Source organism: Manis javanica, chromosome 4, assembly GCF_040802235.1.
Source record: "Manis javanica isolate MJ-LG chromosome 4, MJ_LKY, whole genome shotgun sequence".
Taxonomy (NCBI): domain Eukaryota; kingdom Metazoa; phylum Chordata; class Mammalia; order Pholidota; family Manidae; genus Manis; species Manis javanica.
The window spans coordinates 136895591-136918964 of record NC_133159.1 but is presented as its reverse complement, the minus strand read 5'-3'; the positions used below and the strand labels follow the sequence as shown (position 1 = coordinate 136918964).

Below are 23374 nucleotides of genomic sequence, written 5' to 3'. Positions count from 1 at the left end.
TTCTTTATCCATTCATCTACTGATGGACACTTAGGTTGCTACCGTATCTTGGCTATTGTAAATAGTGCTGCGATAAAGAAAGGGGTGCATATGTCTGTTTGAAACTGGGCTGCTGCATTCTTAGGGTAAATTCCTAGGAGTGGAATTCCTGGGTCAAATGGTATTGCTATTTTGAGTTTTTTTGAGGAACCTCCATACTGCTTTCCACAATGGTTGAACTAATTTACATTCCCACCAGCAGTGTAGGAGGGTTCCCCAGAGAGTGGACATTTTTATGATTCACTTTAAGCCAGAATAATTATTGCTTCTGTAGTTTATAGATTTTTTAAAAATATATGAGCATTCTTTTTGCTTCTTCCCCCAACCCACAACAGATTGAAGAAGAGATGTTGACATTGCAGAATGAACGCACTGAACGAATACGAAGCCTGCTGGAGCGTCAAGCCAGAGAAATTGAAGCTTTCGACTCTGAAAGCATGAGACTAGGTTTTAGTAACATGGTCCTTTCTAACCTTGCCCCTGAGGCATTCAGCCACAGCTATCCGGGAGCTTCTGGTTGGCCTCACAATCCTACTGGGGGTCCAGGACCTCACTGGGGGCATCCCATAGGTGGCCCACCACAAGCCTGGGGCCATCCAATGCAAGGTGGCCCCCAGCCATGGGGTCACCCTTCCGGGCCAATGCAAGGGGTACCCCGAGGTAGCAGTATGGGAGTCCGCAATAGCCCTCAGGCTCTAAGGCGGACAGCTTCCGGGGGACGGACGGAACAAGGCATGAGCAGAAGCACGAGTGTCACTTCACAAATATCCAATGGGTCACACATGTCTTACACATAATAATTGAGAATGGCAATTCCGCTGGAGCTGTCCGCCAAAAGAAACTGCCTACAGACATCATCCCAGCAGCCTCCTCACTTGGGTACTACCGTGTGGAAGCTGAGTGCATATGGTATATTTTATTCATTTTTGTAAAGCGTTCTGTTTTGTGTTTACTAATTGGGATATAATAGTATTTGGCTGCTGGGTTTTGTGTTTTGTCTTGTTTTTAACTTTTGGAGAAATTTTCTGAAATGGGGAATTGGTGTGTATGTGTGTTTATCAAATACACACAGACACACACACATATAATGCATGTGGTAAAAAGAAACTGGCTAGATATGGGGTATTTTCTGAAAACTGCAAAAACAGAATCCAGCAAAGTGGCTTGAGTCATCACTTTTGGGCAACTCTATCCTAAGAAATTTGTGAAAAGATCTAAAGCCTTTCTCCATATACCCCACCCAGGTTCTTATGAGCCACTCACAGCAGGCAGCATATGCTTAAGCAAGTTATTATGGAAACACCTGTATCCCCTCACCAATGTATTTTGTTTATTAAATTGGTCTGACTTTTGTTTATTAAATTGGCCTCATTTGGAGTAAAAAAGGAAGTGGAAATCCATGAACACTAAAGAGTTGCACTGACTTTTTCAGAGAGTAGAAGACAACCTAATTCTTTTTCTGAATGCTGCAAGTTTGTCAGTGGTTTTTTTTTTTTTTTTTTGGTCCATTCAATTGTGCCTTCTTTGTGGCATGGTGAGATGGAGGTGCTTCAGGGGATCACAAGTTTTATGGGAATTGCTTCACCAAACCTGTGAGCCTCCAAAGGGGAAGACAAAAAGGGTGAGAGGGGCCCCTGAAAGCTCATGTGATGGGTATGTGCAACAGCAGAGTGAGGAGTTGAAGCCTATATATCCTGACGTTTTGTTGCTTATACTGTGGTATCTCAGCTAAGCTCTGTTAACTTCTAAGACCCCAGACAGTACTTTTACTTTGTTTATACAAAAACAAAGACATATAGCCAATACAAATCAAATGCCAGAGGTATTTGAATGATGCCGTATTTACGGAACACATTGGAATTCTCATTACACTTCTTAGACATAATTCAATTACCCCCTTTTGGCTTATGGGATTTCCTGTTTACAGGTAGAATAGTGAATTATTTAAGTGCTTAGTTGCCATAGTGAACCAGGAGTCACTGAGCCAGTGACTTTGCCAGCTGCTGACTAACCCTCAGCACCACTGTAGGTTTTGCTGCATGTGCAGGTCCTCTTCTTTTTTTTTTAATTGCTGTTTTTGTTGCTGCAATACTTTACAAATTTCTAGTTCCTTGAGACTTAGTGACTGTTTGGCATCATGTTATCATCACACCACAGAAAACACCACTTCCAGAAGTCTGAAGCCTCTGTGCTAAAGTACTACTGAAAAGGAACTAGCAAGTTTGGCAAATTAAAAAAAAACAAACAAAAAAAAACTAAAGTGAGCTACAGTGGTCAGGAAATCTCTTGACTAAAGCTAACTTTTTTTATTCCAGATAGGGGTGTGTTTTGTTTTGTTTGTTTTGTTTTGTTTTGCAATGAAGGATCACCCCAATGCTGACAGTCAGGTGTGACTTGGTGTCCCACCATCAGTGTGGAGACTGAGCTGCAGGCAGGTGGGGAGCCATGAATATGACTTGAAGGGAAAAAATGTCCTTTCCAGTGAGCTCTCAAAGTTCCTTTAGGTTACTGTCCTGCCCTCTCCCCAGCTGTCTTGAAGAACCAGAGGCCCTGCTGCTGACTGATTCCTGCTTTTCACAGAGGGTTCCAAGGTAGAATTCTCCAAGGCCCTCTCAGTGATACTCTCCACCTAGACCAGACTAATCACCATTGAAATCTTGGTTTTCTCAACCAATTTAAGTCTTCTCCCAGTATGTCAGTCCAGTCTGCCTGAATCCACCCCTTTAGGAGTTTTTATCATTCCTTTAAATGTAACTGGAAGAAAAATTCGTATTTTAATGTAAATATTTTTAAAGCCAAGATCACAGTAGAGTTCACACACAATTTTAGGCAGTGTTTCAGGTAGCACTCTGGTCCGTCATCCTCTTGGCCATGGTTGAGATCACCAGTTTTTAGGTGAACATAACATGTACTTGTATCTACTGAAAGGGACTTTTAATTTTTTCAGTATCTCTTCTGCATTCAAATATTGTACAGTATGTCAGACAAATTGAGATATCTACATGTTTAGAGGAAAATAATAGGACCAAGCTCTAGAATTAATACAATGTCCAAAAATATAATGGAATTTGATAGCTTTTAAAAAATTCTTACTAGATTTGGCTCTTTTACACTACTGAAGCAGATCAGTTTTGCATATAAAACTTTAAAATAAAAGAAATGACCAGTAATACATATTAAAGTCTATAAAGGAATTAAATTAGTCAAATTGAGTTACTGAGTTGATGCAAAGAATATGTACTTGTAAAATCGTGATTGAATACTGACTCCAAATGTCTGTCCAGTAGGGCTTTGTATCAGATTGAGTTGTGTGGCAACCAGTTTTACATCACTGTACCTGGATTATTCCATTAAGTTAATTTGAATTAAAATACATATAGTTTGCAAAAAGATTCAAATTAATTCAGATTTATCATTCAGATTGGTTTGTGTGTGTTTGTAAGATTAACTTCTGAGGAATCTCAATCGTGGTAGGAATCATCAAAGAGTAAAAGCAGGAAAATTTGAAGGATTTTGAAAGATCCTAAAGAAAGAAACAGGCACTTTCTCAATCAGTGCTCAAATGTCAACCTTTGATTAAATTAATACTACCTCCTCCCTGGTGTTGGTGTTCACTTAGTATATATGTGTTTAAGAAAATAAAAAATATGGGAAATTTGTCCAGCATATCAGAAATCTGTAAATGCTATATCTGGTATCCAGAACTTGGCAGTAAAATGTTTCTTGTGTTTACTCTCTCTCCCTTTTTTTAAGTTAGCATTTTGAAAATGTAAAACCTCATGCCTTGAGATATTCCTTAATTGGGTTCCCTTCTTTTGATACATATTTTTTCTCCCTTTATTAAAATCAACTGTATTCCCAAATTACAGTATCTACAGGCATTTTCATTGTTACATAAGGTTAGCTGGAAAATGTATTTATATTATTTGTATTCAGAGCTGCCATTCTTTTTAGTAATTTCTGTACCTAGAGATGAATAGCCCTGCATTTGAAGCCACATCCACAGGTATAATATGCTTGGTACTCTAGGCCAAGGATTTATCAGTAAATTGAACTTTTTAGCATAATCATTATGATGTTCAGCTTCCTGGACATCAGGTATACACCACTCAGTACACTAAGAAACTGTCCTTGACACTCCTTCCCACTCCCACCTTTTTCCTCACCCCCTTTTCAAAACTCAAAAACTCTATTATGAGTGTCTTTTTCAGACCATAAGGCAGACTTTAGTAACTTTCTGCTTTAAGTACTAAATGTCTGGCATTTTAAATTTTTATGGAGTACATTGTGTTGGACACTGGAATAATACTCTTTATTTTCACCTGTGAAAAATGACTTCATTGTACTTGAAACACCTCTTTTGCATTTCTCCATTTGTGCCATTCACTAGTGGAAATAAATTGTATTATACCATGATCTACTGGCTTTTTAAAAAACTGTTAAATATGCACATTTTTGGTATAGCTATTATCATTTGTATGTATATATTGTATATACATATGAGTGCCTATATGTGTGTATAGATAGGTGGATGTACCTCATACTGTACATTTCCATCAGGGCACTTAAGGTTCTGTTACTTTGTTATTTCAGTCCTCAGTTAAGGCAAGAATGCATGTGTTTGTTAAGAGTGAGTACTCTGGGTTGATATTTATGAAAAGATGGTCATTAGATGCTATCTTTTCTTTTTTAATACCCTCTTAACACTTGTGTGGGTGGAAAGAAAGTTTAGTAAAATGTGGATCCATAAGTTGCAATGCAGTAAAATAGTACTGGGGATGGAGCCAGTTAGTGTTTCCGTGGGTCTGTGTTGTGATACAGTAAAACATAAGTGATGCAGAGAGAAATGAACCGTGGAAATTGAAAAACACTGGTGGTGATTCCTCTGCAAAGATGATAACCAATCACATAATCTTCATGTATGCTATCTATACATTTTTCTTAGTGTTGCCATTGATCCTTGTACTTTCTGTACTCCATTAATACTAATAATTAAAAATTCTGCTAAGGACCAAAACAGCCAAGAAAGGAATTACTGCTAAGGCACCTAAGGTTCTCCTAAACTTAAGTCAACAGGCAGTGGCCACTGGGAGAGAGGGATATGATATTGGCCTGGGGTTTTCTCTCTCTAGCTGCCTCTTCTTGCTAATAGTTCTTCATGCACCTCCCACCCCTTCTGAGCCACTACTGTACAAGCACAGATTTGGCCCAACAGCAGCCCTTTCCTAGGAATTTTATATGGTCCTGCATATTTTTGTCCCATTCTCGCAATGTGAAGTGTCTAGTGTGTATACAAGTTTGGAAATAATATGTTTAAGTATATAAGTATGAATATTAGTGATGTAAGGAGGTTCTTGTTCTTTAGATAAACTTCTTCCTCTAAGGAAAAAAGTCACATCTTGGGCTGCCATCTTTGAGATGCTTACCAAAATACAGATCATTATTAAAGAAAAACAAATTCACTATTTTGTTTTTTTTCTCATCTAACATGGTAGTGCTCCCACCAGTCTGTAGCATTGCCTTTGAAAAGGCACTCCAAGTTGGTAATAACTGGAAGTTTCCCATGCTCAGATTCCTTAAAAGGATGAAGAGTGTGCTATACATTTAGCAGACTTGCCTCTAGTGTACAAGGACTACTGATTGAAGTCTGTTTTGCTGTGTGTCTGGTTATGTTGTCTGCACTTTTATGAAATCACTGCAATAGGTCTGCATTGGAAATGACTTTGTGAGGAAGTAATTTTATTGAACACCGGCTAGAAAAAGAAATCGAAGCTGGCAACTCTTCCTTTATTGTGCATTTATAATTTTTACTGAATCCTAGGAGCCCTCTTTAAAGTCACATTGACTAATTTTTCCCCCATTTATATTCAGATTTACAAAATCTCACTCATACAAGGGAAGAGAAACCATTTGGCCTAATGGTTGTCTTCAGATCACAAGAAATAGAAAATATGCACCTTATCTGCCTGTTGTGGTTTTCTAAAACTTGCACTTCCCTCCCACTCACCCCAAAATAGATGGTCCTTAAAGAAAATACAGGCAGAGAATTCAAACTGGGGAGCCATTTACTATGTCACCATCACTGTTACCTGTTTCCCAACAATCCTGAGGTTTCAGAGATTTTTGTGTGTGTGTATGTGTCTGATTGTTTTGGGTTTGGTTTATTTTTAAATATACAAGAGATTCTTCTTACATAGAGAAAAAGATTAATCCTCTCTGAAGGATGCCCACTGGATATACTAGTCTGGTCATCTGTAGGTAGTTTGCCAAGAAAAGTAGAGAGAAGGTGAGACTTCTGAATGAATGAAAAGGGTATCCTGATGCCCAAGGATTCCCCCCAAAGTACGGGTAATTCAACCTGCACAGTTTCCTTTACACTCATAGTTTTTAGCAATTGTGAGTGGAAAGTCATGTAATTATCTGTAAATATGTAGCTAATAAATTGACCTAGTTTCTGTATTTTTTTGTTTTTGTACTAAAATTTATAAGTCTGTGCCAGCTAGAGAGGAGTTGCTGTCATTGCCAGTTCTCATCGTAGCATTGAACCCTGAAACCATCCTAGGTGACATTTTTAGAATTAATGCTTAAATGTTAAACAGGGGGCAATGAAGCTTAATCATTGGTCAGGTTTTTAATATTTTGAAGTGCAGTCATTTTATTTAATATACCGATTACATGTCCTGAATCATGAATGAGGTAGGAAGCCTCCCTCCCCCAGTGGCCATGTTTACAGAAGTGTGTTTTATCTATAAAGTACAAGAGTTTTGGTGTTTGTATAAATGATGCAGGTGATAACATTATGGCTTGAAACTGTTCATTAGGCTCTCTAGCTGAATTTGTAAATGAAATTAATTATGCTTGTTGCTGGCACATTGATCCCATTTCTGGAGCATTTTTTTTTTCCTATTTTCAGAATTACATATGTTCCTTTGTCATTATCCCCATTTACTCCTTCTCTGATAGGTCCTATAGCCTAAGGTATTAAAGGCTGGTGAACATAGATGAGGGAAATGCATTTTTAAACATCCATAAACCCTCATTTGTATGCTTTCAGTACCCATGTTTCTCTGGCAACTCTGAAGTCAGTGGAATTTAGAAATGAGATACCAGTGTTATTGAAAAGTGTGTGCTCTTTGCTTTTGCATGGCGGGCTTAGCATCAAAGGTATATTAGGGCCACTTGAAAGCATAAAGACCAGTGGTATGGGAAAAGATTTCTCTCAGTGGCATATTTTGCTTTTCCTGAGCCCTCAAATACATTGCCTCAGCATGAACATTATTGTTACTATAAATCTCTCATGGTCATGGAGTCAATTATGTGATTAAAAAGGATATAACTGCTTAACATTTGCAGATTCTGGCTGGTCCATGTGACTGGCACATACAGACAAACCTGGGGTGGGCAGGTATTGGAACCCTTCTAACCCTTTTTTCTCTTAGCAAGTTTAAGATGTTGACTGCCCTCGTGTTTGCCAGATAGCTCTTTTTTGGTCCCCATTCCAGATGTGTTTCCTTGCATTTCATAATTCAAAGAAACCATCACCCATTCTCCCTAACAGCATTTTGTATGTTACACCTTTTATTGCACATTAAATGGGAGTTGTGCCTACTTAGAGTGCCCCTCCAATCAATTACATACACATGTCCAAAAATAATCCAAGCCAGAGACACAATGTGGAAAAAAAAAACCCCACTTAAGCCAGTAATTTATCTGAGAAGGTATTTTACACGTCTTGACACTTGACATATGAGCCTTATAGGAGGAGTGCAGGTGGTCTCATAGAGCAAGATCAAGGTGGAGAGGGACGTATGGGGTTTCCATTAGGAGGTCATTTTGTTCTTACTGTACCTTTCCTTGCTACAGTCCTTCTCTACTATGTTAGAATAGGTTTTCTCCAAATTTATTTAGTTTTTTTTATATTTTAGGAAAATTTTTACAAAAGTGATGGTCTGATGTAAATAGCATTTTAAAGTATAGTGCACATAACTTCTCCAGACTATTCCAACCTGATAATTTGTAAATGCTTTAGAGTTTTTTTAACTAACATTTTTGTTGCTAAATCCTATTTACGTAAGTCTGCTAAAGTTTTTAACCCACTTAAAACTTAAGACTTTTAGTAATGGATGGGTTACTCTGAGCAGTTTAGCTTTCAGAACCCCCTTGTTTTAGTATATGAAGAAGATAACTGTGCATTAATGAGGTTGGAGAGACTATGAGAAATATGTATAGTGTATATTTTAAAAAACAGCTTTGCTTGTATTGTGAAGATTTAAAAACAAACGAGATTTTTAATGTAACTATTAACACAGTTTTAACATAAGTTATTCCACTGGGTTTAAGAGCATCTTGAATGTATAATCCTTTTTGTAACCCAGGTTGGTTTCTGCTTTTACCAGTCATCTAAACATATTATTTATATCTTTAGTTTTATATACTCATTTCCTTTTGTTTTCCTCAACCAGCATGATTTTTTTGCACATGTATTGTAGAAATTAAAAAAAAAAAACTAATACATCATTTCCTCTGGATTTTCTTCACTCCTGTCTTCCTTTCTTTAAGCCCTTACCTTATAGGCCATATTGCTCCATTTGCATTATTTGTGCAAATGCCAGGGTTGGTTTTTATTTTTATTTTTGCTATTTACCTAAAAAAAGAAAAATGCTTCAGTCAATTGCTTTTTTATTTAAAAAAAAAGAAAAAAAGCTGTAACCTTATCATTTCTGAGTAGACCATTGAGAAATGAATGCACACCTGTAGTAGCACACACCAGCTTTGGTAGCTAAAGGGAATATTTTAACTAAGTTTCTTTTCTAAAAGTGGTATATATTACTCACAGTCTCTTTCAGTTATTCCCACAAGTCAGGGGTCCAGATAAAAATGAGGGTTATCAGCTAACTGATATGTAATCATTGAGGTTCATCGATGAATTTGTACATTTCTAGTTCCCTTTGGTGAAGGGGAAATGCTGATTTTGCAATACCTAGGTTTTGGCTTGGTTTCTTGCCTCCTTTTTTGGCAGCCTTCATCTCATCTTCCAAAGCCCTTGAGCCTGTAGGGTTTTCATGGTTGACGAAGGATGTACGTTCTTTTAAAACTAGAACTGATTTTTTAGTGAGAGAATATCATGTTGAAAGTGACATTATGCCACTTTACCAATGGCTAATTTTAAATATACACAGTCCTCAGTTTTCAGACCAAACAGTTGCCCACAGTGGAGGCTTATCAAGGGTTGCAATGAGGAAGAAGCCTCTCCCTCACTGTCAGCACCAGCTGGTAAAGGTGACTGTACAGATGTGCATTTTCCTTTTGGTAGAAATGGTCCGCAGCACTAATTGGTAAGGTTTATTGTACAGTATATTGTCAGTATTCTTCTGGTTCAACATACCTTATAGTTCATATATAACCTGTATTAATTGTATAGATTGTGCATTTAAGCTGTTACCAAGTTGTCAGAACATAAGAGCAAAAAGGTCATATGTAATATTTTGTTTGTAAGTATCCTTTGTATCATAGCAAAGGAAATGTTTAAAAAATCAACTGTAATAAAGTAATTTTAGTACACAGAGTGTCTGCTCAGTTTTTTAAAATTTATTACCATAAAGATAAAGTATATTTTAGCTCAGAGGCTGTTGGATAATTACTGAGTCTCAGAGTGCTGGATTTCAGGATTAAAAAGTGAGAAGATACAGGTAAGGGTGCTCCTGATAACAGACATAAGCTCTCAGGTCTAATTGCTGCAATTCTGTTTGCCCAAGAGAGTGAAGTGGCCTATTGTGTGTGGATGTGAGATAATTCTACTGTAGGCTCTAATAGCTTAATGAAATAGTTTTATATACACCTATGTTGTGGTCTGTATACCTCAAGCTCCTCCTCTCAATAAGAACACACAGAGGTATGTAGTTCGTGGACCTTGTACAAAGCTTCCAAGGTGATGTCATCTGGGCTTATCTTCGCAGATTGGATACTCAGCATATTTTAGCCCTATTATGGGCCAGAATATTGAACCCAATCCTGTTGTTTAAAATACTGTTTAAGTGACTTTGTCAGAAGGCTTTTTCAGAGGAGGGGGTTTCATAGGCTGGAATTTATGTTTTTTTTTAAATTAGAAAATAGTTTGAAGTGTCATTTAAAAAATGATTGAGATCACCTACTTTATTGGATAGAAGACTGTCAGAAAAATAGCAGTTTCACCTTTTTAACACAACTTTTAATCCCTAGAATGTTGATACTAAGCTATTTTGAGATTAACATTTATATAGTGTTTTATTTGCCTGGGTCAAGCAACTGTGTGGCAGAGCCAGGGTTAGCTCCCAGGTCTCCTGTCTCCAGCACTTCACTGCCCCATCTTGAATTTGGAGGAACTCAAAGAGGGTTTAAAAAACAGGATTTCTTCCTGCTTTATTCCTATAACTGGGCTCATCAAACTACAGCGGAAGGAGAGTATTAATAAAATGTGCTTCTAGCCTGTATCCCATGTCAACAAGCCAAAAACAATGTTGTCATTGTCTGAGTACATCAGAGATGCTGAGTTAAGCTCAGGTTTTAAAGCCTATCCTCCCTGACTGGAAATTTGAACATAAAGTTCACCACAGTGGTTGACCAGCTCCATGGCCTGGTGGTTACAAGCTGGTGCTAGCACCTACACCTCATTAACGGAGCTATGGGACCAGGGTTTTCCCGGGTGTGTTGTGGGCAATTAGTGACTAATTGCTACTAATTTTACAGATGCTTGTTCTTAATGGACAGAGGGGGGACAAGGTAGCAAAGGGGGTTTAAGGCTGTGCATAAACAAGGTTAGGAGTGCCATCTATACTGTGTGTGGGTCCCCCAGAGTTGTAGACTCCAGGCAGCTCTGAAGAGTTTAATTCACCTTTTTTTAACACCCTTTACATTATAGAGTCTAAAATGAGCATTTATTTCCTGTCATCTCAGCCAGTGATTGACTAGGAAAAGTGTGGCATAAAGAGCACTGATCTGGGTCATCTTCAGTCCCATCAATACTAGTTGTGAGATCTTAACCACAGCTTCTCTGACCATGATTCAAAAGAAATAGGAAAACAGGTGGTTTCTGGCTGGAAAAAATGAACCAGTGTGAGACTCATCAGCCATATTATGGTTCTCAGAGTGTGTGTGTCTGTGTGTGGGGAGTGTACAGTGGGCAGCCCAGGGCCCAGCCTGAGAACCTCAGATCCCCATCTTCCAGGCCCTTCCCAACTTTGCAGTGGAATTAATAACTGGGACTTCTGCCTTTGTAAGAAGTGGAGAATAGATTCGGATCAGAAAGTAGATGCCATTTCATCATAGAGGTCTTTAATAGACTCGGAGAACAGGATCTAGCTGCTTTGACTGTTTCATTATATTCTAACAGATCAAATTAAGGTCTATTCACAGTCCCAGTCTTTTCATAGGGCACCCAGATAGGTACAACTTCTCAATTTTATCTCTGCAAACTAGTGAGACATACACATGTAACAACTTTTCCAAGGTCATGAGTCAGATGAAGTAGAAACTAGAAGCCACATCTCCAAACTACCTCAGTGCTCTGTCCCCCACACAGGTTACTAATTGCCCTCTGGAAAATATCTCTACGTAGGTACCATTGATAATCAGGGAATTTTGAGCTTGCTGGCAAATTATTAGCCCGGAGCATGAGGCCAGGTTGTTGATTAAACAGAGCCTCTACTGGTTAATGTTGGGCACAGAGGCTAGATCTACAGAGGCAGCATCTAGAGGACGGAGGGCGGACAGGGGGGCTCTGCCAGCTCCACAGGCGGGCGAGCATGGCTCAGCACACAGAGAGCTTCACGGGACAGACAGCACATTTCTTTCTGGACATTCAAAAAATAATGACATGCCATCATTGCAAGGAAATTAATTTATATATTATTCAGAGGCAAACGAGTTGGAAAGAGATTTTTGTTCAGCCACCCTAGTGATAAACACTAGGGCAAGGTACTCTGATTACACAGGATGGCTGACAGGCTAGAGATGTTTATTTTTGATGCATTGGTGTCTTTTATTGTTTGTTTTCATGAAATTCCACTTTTCCTTCAAACTTTTAGCTCTTCCTGGACACTTTAGAGAATGATTATTGGCTATTTTAAAAACATCCTCTGGTCACTCTAGCAGTTATTTTAATTAAAATCTTTATGTCATCTCCCAACTCCCAGGATCTGGATCAGGTCTGTGATCTGATCTTCAAGCCCATAAACCAACCAGACAATTTTAAACCCACTGAGCTCAATAGCATTATTTCAGTTCACCGGCTCTCAGATGAGAAGAGACCTTACATCTAATCTAGGCCACCTTATTTCCCCATACATGTCCTTCCATGATGTGTGCCAAGTGGCAGTCCAGGTTGCATATCCCACCAATGATGTGGCACTTAAACTGCCTCCTGAGGCATTCATTCCATCTCCGGGCACCCAGATAGGTGCGCAACTTCTCAATCTTATCTCTGCAAACTAGTGAAGGCAATTTCTGATGCTGTCCTTTGTGGCTTGGCTGTAGAATCACTGGTACTCATTGGCATTGTTACCAAGTTCTACCAAAGTGGCCAAGTATATCTGCTTCTTTAAACAGGGAGAGGATTCATGCTGAAGTTCATTTCTAGGGAGAAAGATCTTGGCATTATTACTAAGAGTGATTGACAAAGGATCTTGTGGTCTGGGTGGAAGATGAGTACAGAGGAGCTTCTGACTTGGGTGGTTTTGAGGTTATATATATATAATCCAAGATGACACTTTGTGTGTCAGTCCCTCTTTTCTAACAGTACTCAAGTCTTAGAAAGGATATCCACTCAAAAGAGAGATGACAAATCTCAAAGCAAGAATCTGGTGATTTGTTTTTCTTACTGCCATCTTTGGCCAAGCCACCCTGGAAACCTATGTATAAGTACATAAAATACTAAATCTTTGAGAGAGTTAAGTTATCACTTAGCAGCCTTAGGTATCAGAGATTAGAACTTAGCAGAACTCAAAGAAGCCTGCAGAGGCAGCTGTGTGCTTCCTGCATTCTGATCCATTGGTGTAGACAGAGGACTCAGTCTCTACTTCAGAAGTAATGCCTTCTTTAATTACATCACTGCAGTGTTCCCCCTCACTGCCTGGAGGTGTTTATGAGTAATGAGGAGACCAAGAGTTGGCAAATGAGGCCTGCGAGGATTGCTAAAGACTCACTACCTGGAAAACTCCAAGTCAGTGGTACTTTGGGTTTGTTTGTTTCTTGCTTCCTCAAACTTGTAGCTTACTCTGTTCAAGGAGGGACTCACATTATCTCAGAAAAGTGTAGCTGGGGTTTCTCTAACTGGTGTCATGTGATTTGCTATTAACCAAAGCAGAGCCAATTCAGGTGATTCCTTCACTGCTAGACTAAAGGACATGGTCACCCAAACCTGCTTGAATAGGAACTCTACTTTCTTAGCCAAAGTGGACTGAAAAAGTAGTGATGCCATCAAGTAGCGATGAGGAGATGAGAAAGAAGCAGCTTCCTGAGATAGCCTGTGAGCCCGAAGGCCATGGAGGAGAAATAGTTGAGGGCTTAGGTGTTAGTGCTGTGGGTCCAAGGGAATTAGTGGAACCTGGATGAGGGCTGTTCTGCTGTTCTGAGACCTTCAAGACTATACCGGAAAAGGTATATGTATGTGTACCCACCCCCTGCAAGCTTGCTTTTCTATGAAAAAGGAAAGGAAACCAACCATAATTTCTCCAAAAACTATTATCTTAAAAAATCAGAGTCCCATGGTATCTGGCCTAGAGACATGATCCAGATTTAGTCCTTAGGGGCCCTTTCAGCAGGGTGGGGAGGGGAGAGGTGAGGGGTGTTAAAACACCACGGGGCTGCTTCCACTTTGCTGTCAGTTCTGAATAATCCTACAGTCCTGCATATGGAACTGGAGACCCTAATTAATGAAATCCCCACTGCACCAGGTGCTGGGGGAAGGGGGGTGGGGTGTCAGACATTCTTCCTCCTCAAGCATCATGCAGAGGCTGCTACCCAGCAGTAGAATGGCTTCTTTGGATTTCATTTTTTTTGTTATTTCTCCTGATCAGAAATGGTGAAAGAATGTTAGGTGAGGAATGTGGGGGAGGAGGAGCTAGGTAATTTTTCCAGGACAGAATAACATGCCTAAGACAAATGAGTGTTATTTGCATTTCAATTTAGATTCTTGGATAGTTCATTTTCTTTTCATTTGCTCTATAAGAACAAGGCTAGGCTAAGATTATCCAGACCTCAAATCGTAACCCCAGGAATTCCCCATACCAAGCTTCAGGATATGGCTTTTGGTAAACAAATCGCCTCTTTAAACTGCTTCGTTGTTTGCAAGGCCAGGATGGAGCTTCCTGTCAAAGCAGGTGCCCTCTTTCTCAATGACAAACTTAAACTTCATGGCAAAGCTCTTAGCTACACATGGCTCCAGATGTCCTATTGTAGTGTTTAACGGCCTGACCCAAACCGGGGATATTGGTCTATAATTTTCTTTTTTTGTGGTGTCTTTACCTGGTTTTGGTATTAGAGTGATGCTGGCCTTAGAGAATGAGTTTGGGAGTGTTCCCTCCTCTTCTACTTTTTGGAAAACTTTAAGGAGGTTGGGTATTAGGTATTCACTAAAAGTTTGATAAAATTCAGCAGTGAAGAGGAGATTCTCAAGATGGCAGTGTGGGTAGAGTGGTGGAAATCTCCTCCCCAAACCATATATATTTTGAAAATACAGCAAATACAGCTATTCCTAAGAGAGAGCTCAGAAGATACAGTACAACAGCCAGGCTACATCGACATCTGTGAGAACTCAGCATCTTGTTAAAAGGGTAAGATACAAAGCCATCCTCTGGCAGGACCCAAGCACGCCCCCCACCCCAGCTCACCCGTGGGAGGAAAAGAGTCAGAGTGGGCAGGGAGTGGAAGCACAGGACTGCTAAATGACCAACCCTAGTAATCTGTGCTGGAAGCACAGGCACATTGCATGGTGTAATGGATATTAGAGAAACAGAAAAGTAAAATCCGAGACTAAGACTGCAAATAGGTCCCCACAGCTGGCTGCCCTGGGACAAAAGAAAAGCGGGTGCTTTGAAAGTCTTAAAGGTGGGCCAGGCGGAGAGGGACAGGTATCAAATGATTTCACTCATTTGGGGAGCATAAGAACAAAGAAAAAAACTAAAGGAACAAAACAGCAGCAAACTCACAGAACCCAAGAATGGACTAACAGTTACCAAAGGGAAAGGGACTGGAGAGGGTGGGTGGGAAGGGAGTGGTAAGGGGACAAAGGGGCTTCATGATTAGCACACATAATGGGGGGGTCATGGGGAAGGCAATATAGCACAGAGAAGACAAGCAGTGATTCTATAGCATCTTAATATGCTGGTGGAGAGTGACTGTAATGAGGGGGGACTTGATAATGGGGGGAATCTAGTAACTACAATGTTGTTCATGTGATTATATATTAATGATACCAAAAAATTAATTAGTTAATTTTTTTTAAAGTCTTAAAGGGACAAAGGTTTAGCAGGTGGACAAAATTGTCCTGGCACACTCAGCCCAGCAGGCTGGGAACTTTAAGAAACTTAAGGTGCCCTAATCCCCTGGGTGGCAATGCAGCTCTGAAGCCCCTCATAGTGATAAGCAGCCTGCCATTCATTACTCCCTGCCAGCACTGCAAGCAAACTGGCTGACACGCCATTGCTGTGGGGTACCTGGGGAGCAGCCCTGCCCACAGCAACCACACAGTCTTCTCCCAGCAAGCAGCTAACCAGACCAGACCCAGAGGCTGTCCCCTGTGTGCAGCTTCCTAGCACAGACAGCAGAGAGACAGTGCAGAGCCTGGAAAGCACAAAGGGGCTTATTTTCACAGCAAACACGTGCTGCTCAACTGCAACCCCCACCAGTGCCCTAGGCCATCCCAAAGGCCCCCTGCCCAGTGCAGCTCAGAGGATTAATCCAGAAGCTTCCCCCTGCACCCAATTGACTGACACAGGCAGAGGAAGCCAGTGCAAAGTCCAGAAGGCATGTAGGGGCTCTGCTCTTGCAGCAAACACATGCTGATTGCCTGCAACTCCTGCCAGTGCCCTAGCCAATCCTGAGGACCACCCTGCCCATGACAGCTCAGGGGATTAAACCAGAGGATGCTACCTGTGTGCAGGTAATCAGCACAGGCAGCAGAGATGGGCAAGGTGATAAGCAAGCAGGAAGGGACTTTGTGCTCTTAGCTGACATACACATGCCACTTGCCAGCAATCAATTCCATCACCAAGAAAAGGCAGAAGTATCTGATTCAGTCCAAAATCACTCAAACACCAGATAGAGGGCGAGGTGAGACTGAACTAACCAATCTTGCTGAAAAAAGAATTCAAAACAAAAGTCACAACCATGCTGATGGAGCTGCAGAGAAATATGCAAGAGCTAAGGGATTAATTCCAGAGGGTGATAAGAGGAATGAAACAAACAATGGAAGGAATTAAGAGCAGACTGAATGAAGTGGAAGAAACTGTTAATGGAATAGAAATCAGAGAACAAGAATACAGAGAAGCTCAGGCAGAGAGAGATAAAAGGATCTCTAGGTATGAAAGGATATTAAGAGAACTGTATGACCAATCCAAATGGAACAATATTCTCATAGGGGTACCAGAAGAAGAGAGAGAAAAAGGGATAGAAAGTATCTTTGAAGTAATAATTGCTGAAAACTTCCCCAAGCTGCGGAAGGAAATGATCTGTCAGACCATGGAGAGACCCAAGGAGGGGACCCAAGGAGGACAACACCAAGACATATAATAATTAAAATGGCAAAGATTAAAGACAAGGACAGGGTATTAAAAGCAGCCAGAGAGAGAAAAATCACCTACAAAGGAAACCCCATCAGGCTATCATCAAACTTCTTAAAAGAAACCTCAAAGGCCAGAAGAGAATGGCATGATATATTTAATGAAACAGATGGGCCTTGAACCAAGAACACTCTATCCAAACTAAGAAATTGGTTATCATGTATGATCTGCCAGTTCAAAGATAGCTTCTATTAGTAACATATTTCCAATCTCTAATTTCTTTTTTTTTGGTATCATTAAGCTACAATTACATGAGGAACATTATCTTTACTAGACTACCCCCAACCAAGTCCCTCCATACCCCATTACATTCATTGTTCATCAGCATAGTAAGATGCTGTACAATCCCTACTTGTCTTCTCTGTGTTGTACAGTCCTCTCCGTGACCCCGCTACATTATGAATGCTCATAGTAATGCTCCCCCGAGCTTTTTCCCTCATCCCTCCCTTCCCACCCATCCTCCCCAGTCCCTTTCCCTTTGGTAACTGTTAGTCCATTCTTGGGTTCTGTGAGTCTGCTGCTGTTTGGTTCCTTCAGTGTTTTCTTTGTTCTTATACTCCACAGATGAGTGAAATCATTTGATACTTGTCTTTTTCCACCTGGCTTATTTCAATGAGCATAACACCCTCTAGCTCCATCCATATTGTAGCGAATGGTAGGATATGTTTTCTTCTTATGGTTCAATAATATCCCATTGTGTCTATGTACCACATCTTCTTCATCCATTCATCTACTGATGGACACTTAGGTTGCTTCCATTTCTTGGCTATTGTAAATAGTGCTGTGATAAACATAGAGGTGCATATGGCTTTTTCAAACTGGGCTCCTGCATTCTTAGGGTAAATTCCTAGGATTGGAATGCCTGGGTCAAATATTATTTCTATTTTGAGTTGTTTGAGGAATCTCAATACTGCTTTCCACAATGGTTGGACTAATTTACATACTCACAAGCAGTGTACGAGGGTTCCCCTTTCTCCACATCCTCGCCAACATTTGTTGTTTCTCTTTTGGATGGTGGCCATCCTTCTGGTGTGACGTGATAATCTCATTGTGGTTTTAATTTGCATTTCTGTCATGACTAGGGATGTGGAGCATCTTTTCATGTGTCTGTTGGCCATCTGAATTTCTTCTTTGGAGAACTGTCTGTTCAGATCCTGTGTCCATTTTTTCAATGGATTATTTGCTTTTTGTTTGTTGAGATGCATGAGCTCTTTATATATTTTAGATGTCAACCCTTAATCAGATCTGTCATTTACAAATGTATTTTCCCATACTGTAGGATGCCTTTTTGTTCTATTGATGGTGTCCTTTGCTGTACAGAAGCTTTTCACCTTGATATAGTCCCACTTGTTCATTTTTGCTTTTGTTTCCCTTCCCAAGGAGTTATTGTCATAAAGAAGTTGCTCATGTTTGCAACCAAGAGATTTTTGCCTATGTTCTTTTCTAAGAGTTTCATGACTTACATTCAGGTATTTGATCCATTTCGAATTTACATTTGTGTATGGGGTTAGACAATGGTCCAGTTTCATTGTCTTACATGTAGCTGTCCAGTTTTGCCAGCACCATCTGTTGAAGAGACTGTCATTTCCCCATTGTATGTCCATGGCTCCTTTATCAAATATTAATTGGCCATATATGTTTGGGTTAATGTCTGGAGTCTCTAATCTGTTCCACTGGTTTGTGGCTCTGTTCTTGTGCCAGTACCAAATCATCTTGATTACTATGGCTTTGTAGTAGAGCTTGAAGTTGGGGAGTGAGATCCCCCCCACTTTATTCTTCCTTCTCAGGATTGCTATGGCTATTTGGGTGTTTTGTGGTTCCATATGAATTTCAGAACCATTTGTTCCAGTTCATTGAAGAATGATATTGGTATTTTGATAGGGATTGCATCAAATCTGTAGATTGCTTTAGGCAGGGAGGCCATTTTGACAATAATTCTTCCTACTGAAGAGCATGGGATGAGTTTCCATTTGTTAGTGTCCTCTTTAATTTCTCTTAAAAGTGTCTTGTAGTTTTCAGGGTATACTCTTTCACTTCCTTGGTTAGGTTTATTCCTAGGTATTTTATTCTTTTTGATGCAATTGTGAATGGAATTGTTTTCCTGATTTCTCTTTCTGCTAGTTCATCATTAGTGTATAGGAATGCAACAGATTTCTGTGTATTAATTTTGTATCCTTCAACTTTGCTGAATTCAGATATTAGTTCTAGTAGTTTTGGAGTGGATTCCTTAGGGTTTTTTTATGTACAATGTCATGTCAACTGCAAATAGTGACAGTTTGACTTCTTTGTTACCAATATGGATGCCTTTTATTTCCCTGTGTTGTCTGACTGCTGTAGCTAGGACCTCCAGTACTATGTTAAATAACAGTGGGGAGAGTGGGTATCCCTGTCTTGTTCCCAATCTTAGATGAAAAGCTTTCAGCTTCTCGCTGTTAAGTATGATGTTGGCTGTGGGTTTGTAATATATGACCTTTTTTATGTTGAGGTACTTTCCCTCTATACCCATTTTGTTGAGAGTTTTTATCATGAATGGATGTTGAATTTTGTCAAATGCTTTTTCAGCATCTATGGAGATTATCATGTGGTTTTTGTCATTTTTGTTGATGTGGTTGATGATGTTGATGCATTTTCGAATGTTGTACCATTGTTGCATTCCTGAGATGAATCTCACTTGACTATAGTGTATGATCCTCTCTATGTATTTTTAAATTCAATTTGTTAATATTTTGTTGAGTATTTTTGCACCTATGTTCATCAGGGATATTGGTCTGTAATTTTCTTTTTTGGTGGGGTCTTTGCCTGGTTTTGGTAGTAGAGTGATGCTGGCTTCATAGAATGGGTTTGGAAGTATTCCCTCCTCTTCCATTTTTTGGAAAACTTTAGGGAGAATGGGTATTATATCTTCTCTATATGTCTGATAAAATTCTGTGGTGAATTCATCTGGCCCAGGAGTTTTGTCACAATGGACACCACAGAAATACAAAGAATTATTAGAGAATACTATGAAAATCTGTATGCTAACAAACTGGATAACCTAGAAGAAATGGACAACTTTCTAGAAAAATACAGCCTTCCAAGGCTTACCAAGAAAGAAACAGAAAATCTGAACAGACCAAATACCAGCAACGAAATTGAACTGGTAATCAAAAACTTCCCTAAAAACAAAACTCCTGGACCAGATGGCTTCACCGCTGAATTTTATCGAACATTTAGTGAAGACCTAAAGCCCATTCTCCTTAAAGTTTTCCAAAGAATAGAAGAGGAGGGAATACTTCCAAACTCATTGTTTGAAGCCAGGATCACTCTACTACCAAAACCAGGCAAAGACACCACAAAAAAGAAAATTACAGACCAATATCCCTGATAAACATAGATGCAAAAATACTCAACAAAATACTAGCAAAAATACATCAAGAGGGTCATACACCATGGTCAAGTGGGATTCATCTCAGGGATGCAACAATGGTACAACATTCAAAAATGCATCAACATCATCACCCACATCAACAAAAATGACAAAAACCATATGATCATCTCCATAGATGCTGAAAAAGCATTTGACAAAATTCAACATCCATTCATGACAAAAACTCTCAACAAAATGGGTATAGAGGGAAAGTACCTCAACATAAAAAAGGTCATATATTACAAACCCACAGCCAATATCATACTTAACAGCGAGAAGCTGAAAGCTTCTCATCTAAGATTGGGAACAAGACAGGGATACCCACTCTCCCCACTGTTATTTAACATAGTACTGGAGGTCCTAGCTACAGCAGTCAGACAACACAGGGAAATAAAAGGCATCCATATTGGTAACAAAGAAGTCAAACTGTCACTATTTGCAGTTGACAAGACATTGTACATAAAAAACCCTAAGGAATCCACTCCAAAACTACTAGAACTAATATCTGAATTCAGCAAAGTTGAAGGATACAAAATTAATACACAGAAATCTGTTGCATTCCTATACACTAATGATGAACTAGCAGAAAGAGAAATCAGGAAAACAATTCCATTCACAATTGCATCAAAAAGAATAAAATACCTAGGAATAAACCTAACCAAGGAAGTGAAAGAGTATACCCTGAAAACTACAAGACACTTTTAAGAGAAATTAAAGAGGACACTAACAAATGGAAACTCATCCCATGCTCTTCAGTAGGAAGAATTATTGTCAAAATGGCCTCCCTGCCTAAAGCAATCTACAGATTTGATGCAATCCCTATCAAAATACCAATATCATTCTTCAATGAACTGGAACAAATGGTTCTGAAATTAATATGGAACCACAAAACACCCGAATAACCATAGCAATCCTGAGAAGGAAGAATAAAGTGGGGGGGGATCTCACTCCCCAACTTCAAGCTCTACTACAAAGCCATAGTAATCAAGATGATTTGGTACTGGCACAAGAACTGGCCCACAGAGCAGTAGAACAAATGGAGAGTCCTGATATTAACCCAAACATATATGGTCAATTAATATATGATAAAGGAGCCATGGATATACAATGTGGAAATGACAGCCTCTTCAGTAGCTGGTGTTGGCAAAACTGGACAGCTACATGTAAGAGAATGAAACTGGATCACTGTCTAACTCCATACACAAATGTACACTCGAAATGGATCAAAGACCTGAATGTAAGTCATGAAACCATGAAACTCTTAGAAAAAAGCACAGGCAAAAATCTCTTGGACATAAACATGAGCAACTTATTCATAACATATCTCCCTGGGCAAGGGAAATAAAAGCAAAAATGAACAAGTGGGACTATATCAAGCTGAAAAGCTTCTGTACAGCAAAGGATATGAGCAATAGAACAAAAAGGCATCCTACAGTATGGGAGAATATATGCATAAATGGCAGATCCAATAAAGGGTTGACATCCAAAATATATAAAAAGCTCACACACCTCAACAAACTAAAAGCAAATAATCCAATTAGAAAAGGGCAGAGGAGCTGAACAGACAGTTCTCTAAAGAAGAAATTCAGATGGCCAACAGGCACATGAAAATATGCTCCACATCGCTAATCATCAGAGAAATGCAAATTAAAACCTTAATGAGATACCACTTCACATCAGTTAGGATGCCCATCTAAAGACAAACAACAGCAAATGTCAGTGAGAATGGGGAGAAAGGGGAACACTCCTACACTGCTGGTGGGAATGTAAATTAGTTCAACCATTGTGGATAGCAGTATAGAGATCCCTCATAAGATGCAAAATAGAAATACCATTTGACCCAGGAGTTCCACTACTTGGAATTTACCCTAAGAATGCAGGAGCCCAGTTTGAAAAATACATAAGCACCCCTATGTTTATCGCAGCACTATTTACAATAGCCAAGAAATGGAAGCAACCTAAGTGTCCATCAGTAGATGAATGGATGAAGAAGATGTGGTACGTATACACAATGCGATGAGAAGAAGACAAATCATACCATTTGCAACAACATGGATGCAGCTAGAGGGTGTTATGCTCATTGAAATATGCCAGGCGGAAAAAGACAAGTATCAAATGATTTCACTCATCTGTGGAGTATAAGAAGAAAGGAAAACTGAAGGAACAAAACAGCAGCAGACTCACAGAACTCAAAGGAAGAGGGACTGGGTAGGATGGGTGGGAAGGGAGGGATATGGGGGAAAAAGGGGCATTACAATTAGCACACATAATGCAGCGGGGTGGGCATGGGGAAGACAGTACAACACAGAGAAGACAAGTAGTGATTCTACAGCATCTTACTATACTGATGGACAGTGACTGTAACGAGGTATGTCGGGGGAACTTGGTGATGGGGGAGTGTAGTAAACTTAATGTTGCTCATGTAATTGTACATTAATGATACCAAAAAAAATATCAATCAGATGCATAAATAGAATGAGTGCCAGCTGTGGAAAACAAAACACACCTGGCTTCCATTTCCTCATGTGTGAACTCTAGATTAAAATGCCTCTTTTCGAAGATGACTGTGAGGAGTAAATGGAATGACATAACCTATGAAAACTACAGAGCACAGGGCCTGGTCTAGGGTGGTGTGCTGAGCACAGCAACCGTGCTAAGTTCATCACATGGCTGTGCCATCTGGAAAGCGTGGCCACCACCAGGTAAGAGGGACCAATGCTGGGTGCAGGTAAGACCATTTCAGAGTCCCAGGCCACTTTCTCTATCTCTGAAGAGTGTTGTGACCTCAGATGGGTCATGTCCCTTAGACCTTGGTTTCCATATCCCTGGAAAGAAGTGGTTGCATTTAGGGGATTGCTAGGTGCTCTGCTGGCTCTAGAGATCTAGGGAGAGTCCTTGTCCTGGGATGGACACACACACACAGAACACACACACTTGCACTCACATGTATACACACCCAGTCATACATATTCATACACATATACACACATGCTCACACATACACACTGCAGAGAGGGAGTGTTTGCATGTTTGCATGGGACACTTGAGTCACCTCCAGAGGCCACTCCAGAGTCACCTCTCCAGGCTCTGCTGGCCTTGAAAACACCCTAGAGAA

General features: G+C 39.9%; 1 protein-coding gene across 4 annotated transcripts in view; it reads left to right on the top strand.

Annotated features, from left to right (window-relative positions):
* Positions 1 to 9600, top strand: part of TAOK1 (TAO kinase 1) — a 183180-nt gene extending 173580 nt beyond the window's left edge. For all 4 annotated transcript variants that reach the window (XM_073235077.1, XM_073235076.1, XM_073235079.1 and 1 more), the window contains one exon: positions 375 to 9600. In XM_073235077.1, coding sequence (XP_073091178.1) covers positions 375 to 836 — 462 coding nt within the window. In that variant the 3' untranslated portion in view covers positions 837 to 9600. The remainder of the gene's footprint in view (positions 1 to 374) is intronic.
* The last annotated feature ends 13774 nt before the right edge of the window (positions 9601 to 23374 follow it).